General features: G+C 30.2%; 1 protein-coding gene across 1 annotated transcript; it reads right to left on the bottom strand.

Moving 5' to 3' along the window:
* Positions 1-1206: 1206 nt before the first annotated feature.
* On the bottom strand, positions 1207-1776 carry LOC140011362 (secreted RxLR effector protein 161-like). Its single transcript, XM_072060154.1, has 2 exons — positions 1449-1776; positions 1207-1340 (listed from the first exon to the last, which is right to left on the bottom strand). The coding sequence occupies exons 1-2, from the start codon at positions 1774-1776 to the stop codon at positions 1207-1209; spliced, it is 462 nt and encodes a 153-aa protein (XP_071916255.1).
* Positions 1777-5656: the final 3880 nt, after the last annotated feature.

Below are 5656 nucleotides of genomic sequence, written 5' to 3'. Positions count from 1 at the left end.
TAACTAGGAAATTTTAAGAATATTACTATAAAAGCGATTGATATCTCATAGTCATCAACTCTTGTGACTACCATCACATTAGTAAACATTCTAAGGACTTTATCAGTTATATCTAATATTTAACAGATAAATAAGAAGTTATTAAAATACAAAACATATAATTTAGGAATGTATAAAATAAAAACAAATACATTGTTTTAGGGCATACATTCCAACAGATTGCCCCTTGGCCGAAGCATCCTCTTAAGCTGCAGGATTCCATAATTAGATTTTTTTTCTCTTTCCCTTTCTGCGCCTCTTTGTTCAATCATGCTAATAGGCATATAATAAGAGTATCGTTTCAAAGATCATAGAACAGTATGAAGTAAAGAAATTTCATTAACATTGGACAACTTAATTCTTGTGAAGCCTTAAGATTAAAATTTGAAATTACTCCCTAGTACACATAAACACTTTGCCACATTTTCATCAATTAAAAAAAACCCAGAGAAAAGTAATTTGAAGGTTCAAAAACGAGCAAAAGGTTCTCATCCATACAATTTTTTTTCCAGAGTACAAGCCATCTTCAGCAGCCCAAATAAAAAGTTCCCAACTATAAATTGTGAAAACCCAAATTCAAAGTCACAAGTCAGTTTTCAAAAGTACTTTCCTGTAAAATTAACTGTAACGTAAGCTAATAAAAGGAAACTGGTTGACATTAAGCTATTCAAAATTCAGTAGATTTTGTTAGGTCTGGCCCCAGGAAATTGACGAAAGGATTTTTGGCAACCCCAAAAGACAAATAACAAAGCAAAAATAAGTAAAACAGGAACACAGGAATTTACGTGGTTCGGTCAAATTGACCTACAACCACGGGCGGAGGAGGAGCAATATTTTACTATGAAGAAGAAAGTACAAAAGATGCCTTAGGAAAGTGTTCCTAGACCCAAAACACCTAATACTAAAAACACAAGAAAGCCCAAAGATATTTAACTAATCAAAAGACTTAATGACCCAGAAGCCCAAATAGCCCACTAATGCTCTCTTGGTTTTGGTGCACCTAACCCCATCACAGGCCCACTATATTTATAGGCAACTAAGGGAAAGGTTCCCTTATACAAAAGCCAATGTGGGACAACGCCAAATTAACAAATCTCCACCTTGGCGTGTCCCTAACATCAACAATAGCAAAATTGCTCCACTTTCTCCACATAAGCCCCAATAGGTCTAAATCAGCAACAACGAATACCAATTCAAGTATTGCTTGAACTTGTAAACTGGAAGAGATTTCGTGAACATGTCAGCAGGATTCTCCTTGGTACTAATTTTCTGAACAAGGACTTTTCCCTCAGCAATAGTATCTCGAATGAAATGAAATTTCACATCAATGTGCTTCGTCCTCTCATGATACATCTGGTTTTTAGTCAAATGAATGGCACTTTGACTATCACAGTAAATAGTAATAATACCTTGATGCAGACTAAGTTCGGCAAACAGACTCTTCAACCCCAAGGCTTGTTTGATTGCCTCAATCATGGCCATATATTCTGCCTCCGTATTAGATAAAACTACAACGGGTTGTAAAGTAGCTTTCCAACTAACTGCACAACCGCCAATGCAAAATCCGTAACCTGAAAGTGATCTTCTTCTGTCAAGATCCCCAGCATAGTCAGAGTCTACAAAACTAACCAAAGTGTCATTATTTCTTCCAAACTCCAAACTACAATTTGAAGTCCCTCGCAAGTATCTGAGAATCCACTTCACAGCCTGCCAATGTGCTTTTTCAGGACACGACATATACCTGCTAACCACACTGACTGCTAACCACACTGACTACGTTATAAATTGGACGTCGCTGCCTTGTCTCTCTTTCTCGGAAGTTCATTTGTCCCATCATTCATGATGAGGCTCTTACACTGCCCCGGCTTATGGAACCGTTTAATAGTGAAAACTAGTTGCGCCTTCAAATGCCTCACAATTGAAGGTTGAGATTTATGCTATTGCAAGATTCACGCCTTCAAACAATATCATATTGGATCTTTTTAAAAAAAAGAAAACATTACAATGAATAGTATTATTTTCTCCATTTCATGTTACCAATTTTAAGCTTTTTAATCAATAATATTTGAAATTTGAAATCTTATTTAAAAAAAATTAAAAAGTTTGTAAATGTTATGTTGAGAGGATTCCATAAATGCCTATCTAATTTTTGGCTCTAGAGATCCACCCACAAATGAAGTTCACACTTCGATCTTTTTATCCCAAAATGAATGGCCGATGGCTGTGAACAGAAATTAGTGGAGTGACTTTTCGTGAATCATGCCAATCCTTTTTTAAAAGAACACGATGGATGACTTGAGAGGAATCTTCATGATCTGAAGGTCCAGTCTTCACCAAACTTCGTAGAAAGTGAAAGCAGTCTTTTTCTTGATTAGACCTGAAGACGAGAGAGCATTAGCTGTGTTTGCAGAATTTGATTCCTTATCCTTATATTATATAAGAATGAGTCTAGGCCTTGAATTTCAACAGCAAGAATGGGGCTTTTTTTAGAAATGTGAGAGTTTTTGAAGTGCAATTAGAGTATTAAATATGAGTCTTTATAACTAATTTAGTTTTGTTGTAATTACTTGGATGTCCTTTTAAACACTTAAAGCTTGGGGTAAGTTTGATATGTGACATTGTTTGATATCCGATTAAACATTGGGTACAACTGAATTCAGCTTGTATTTTAGTGAAATTACATAAAAGCCCTTCTAATCATTTAATTATATTAACATCTAAGTCTTTTAATTTCTTAAAGCCTTTTTCATCAGTTATTTGCAAAGTTATGATATATAGATGTTAAGACACAATTAATGTCAATTAGTAGAGAAGTCTGGTTTCTTGGCCGTTATCATAGTAACCCCCATCCATTCAAATTCATTTCATTTGCTTATAGGTTTTGTTCCGCCACAGTCATGCAGCATATTGAATTCGGATGTTGTTACATTAGTTACTCTTCTTCCAACACCTTTTTCAATAGGTATGTTTTCTTTAACTAATCTACTTTTTGTTGTAAAAAATTTGTAATTTTGCAAGTTGTATGTGCAATAATTTTTAGTATTTTAATTTAATTGCCCATGTTAGACAAGCTTAATAAGGAAGAGACCACATTTGTTAATTGTTATTTATGGTTTAAAATAAGTTTATCATCATAAATTTTCCCATCTATAAATTGCATCTACTTCTTTTGTTGTTTTAACTATTAGTTAGGGTAATTTTCAAATCGTTTGCTACTTTATTGACTATTCCATTAAGACAATTTTTCACTTCATCTGATTTGCCAATATGTTTAACTATCTACTTAAAACTATTTGGCTACAAATCTAAAGTATGTACCTCATTACTTTTAATTGTTTTTCTTAAATTGAGTGGATTAAGATGCTTTAGTACTTTTTTGAGGTAATTATTCCTCTAAATTAGCATGTTAGTTGTTGTATATCTTTGCAACTAACACAAAACTGATATTTCGTGATTGTAACCCCTATCGAGAAAGAGATACTTTGCTATATCCTAAATCATACAATAAATTATAATTAATTGCTTGCTCAATGTGAAGGCCTCGTAATGATATATGTCATTGGAATCAATATAAATTCAAGAATTTGGCTTGCAAGAACCGAAATCCTACTAGCAATGATTTCTTCAAGTATGCTAATTGTTCAAATCTCACTTATATGACAAGATAATGTGGTGGATTGCCCTCATAGCAAGATCAAATCCAAACTAAATAACAAATGTTAATAGGTCTTTTATTATACTAGGTTAGATGCAAAGTAGTTGATCGTATCTTATAATTATGTTTTATTGCATATTGTATTTTTTAACTCAATATGTAACTTATGATTTTTTTAATTTAATATCACATAATAAAATTGTCATACTTCAATTCTTATACTAGAAAATGCCAAATAATAATTATTAACCATCTTTAATTTTAGGCACTAAACTCCCACACGTTGCGTGGGCTTTTCCCCCCAAGTATTACTATATAAAAAGCATGATAAGTCTTTAATACGGGTGTAAGGAAAAACTAATCATAGTTTTTATGATACCTATATTCTCCTTTACACTAATAAATGGATGGATTACATTGCATTTCCTTAATAATAATTAATAAGAATTATGCTAATGGTTACAAATAAACATTCCTTGTATTATTGTGATTTTGGTGAATTAAACCAGAACAAAAATAACCAATTCATTGCCTTTCATCAATAATTAACATCAATTATGCCAACAATTACAAGAATGAAAAACATTCTCTTGAGTTATAGTGAATTAAATCGAAAAAAGAAGAACAAATTTTATTTATAAATTATAAAAATTATGGTGAATCTTAGTGGTTAATAGTATAAGCAAATAATGATGTTAGTTTTTGTGATGCCAAAATTACATTCCTCTCTAATAAATGGACAAATTGCTTTCATTTTATCATTAATAAATAATATCAAACATGCTAGCAGTTACAAAATGAAAGATTCCTTACTTTTTTATTTACCAAAAGAAAGAAGAACAAATTTTATTTACAAAATCCAAGTTAAAAAGTACTTCAAACATGAAACAAAACATAACAAATTGGTACGATGAATCTCTTAAAAAGTACCATGAATCTTTTATTTTTTGGATACAAGTGAATTAAACCTTAAGAGTACCTTTTTTAATATGCATATATTAGTATTCAGTTAAAAAAAAAAGGTTAATACAAAATATAATTGAAAATGGAGTGCCAAGGTAGGCAAAGAGTTTTATGTTGGGAATTTATTTATTTAGATTGCAATAAAGATTAAATCTAATGAACTTTATCAATCATATTCTTATAATAGCTAACATTATTAAACTACAATTAATGAATATTATATTCATCAATGCCAATCATAATAATAATTAAAAAGTTGAAACATCCCTTTGAGTTATCGTGAATTAAACCAAGAAATATTTTTTTATAAAATATCAATTTCAATGAGTACTTGAAAGGTGAATAAAAATATATCCAAGTTGAGTTTGACTATTATCTAATAAATAATCTCAACATCTTGCAATTTTTAATCATATAAACTCTATAATCATAAAACATATCATTAGTAAGAAATACAAACAAGTTTCACCAAATCAAAATATTTCTCTTCAAAGTTAAGCTATTTAAATTTGAACAATGGAATTTCAATATATTTAGATACTGTTATAATAGCACTATATATCATTTTACAATCCACCTTTAGCAAAAAAAAAATAATTATTAGAAAATCTCACTAAAACTAATAAACAATTCATAGAATGATTTAAAGGGGAGCAACAAATTATTCAAACTCAAATGGCATAAAAAAATTTAGGTCATCTAAATTTAATTAAAAAACAAAAATATTGATATTGTTACAAAATAAAAGTGCTCTTGGAACAAAGAATGATTTATTGCTTGTGCATTTGTATTGGTTGGGGCAAACTAAGTTCAGAAAAAATATAAAATAATATAAATATTAAATATCATATATTATTTTGTCTCAATCACATTTATTCCTTCAAAATAATTGATTTTCTAAAAATTTTAAAGGAACAAAATCTAAAAGCATCATATTCACGTGCTCCATTACTAGTCTGTAAAATTTTACTCTTTGGAAAATTTTATTACTATAATAAG

This window comes from Coffea arabica, chromosome 7e, assembly GCF_036785885.1.
Source record: "Coffea arabica cultivar ET-39 chromosome 7e, Coffea Arabica ET-39 HiFi, whole genome shotgun sequence".
NCBI classification, from domain to species: domain Eukaryota; kingdom Viridiplantae; phylum Streptophyta; class Magnoliopsida; order Gentianales; family Rubiaceae; genus Coffea; species Coffea arabica.
Note: the sequence above shows the minus strand (reverse complement) of the source record. Positions and strands in the feature narration are given on the sequence as shown.

Excerpts from the sequence above, each read along its gene's own strand:
- LOC140011362 (XM_072060154.1), bottom strand. The coding sequence starts at position 1,776 with ATGTCGTGTCCTGAAAAAGCACATTGGCAGGCTGTGAAGTGGATTCTC. Across the intron at positions 1,341-1,448 it reads CGAACTTAGTCTGCATCAAG|ATACTATTGCTGAGGGAAAA; the intron begins GTATTATTACTA and ends ATTTCATTCGAG.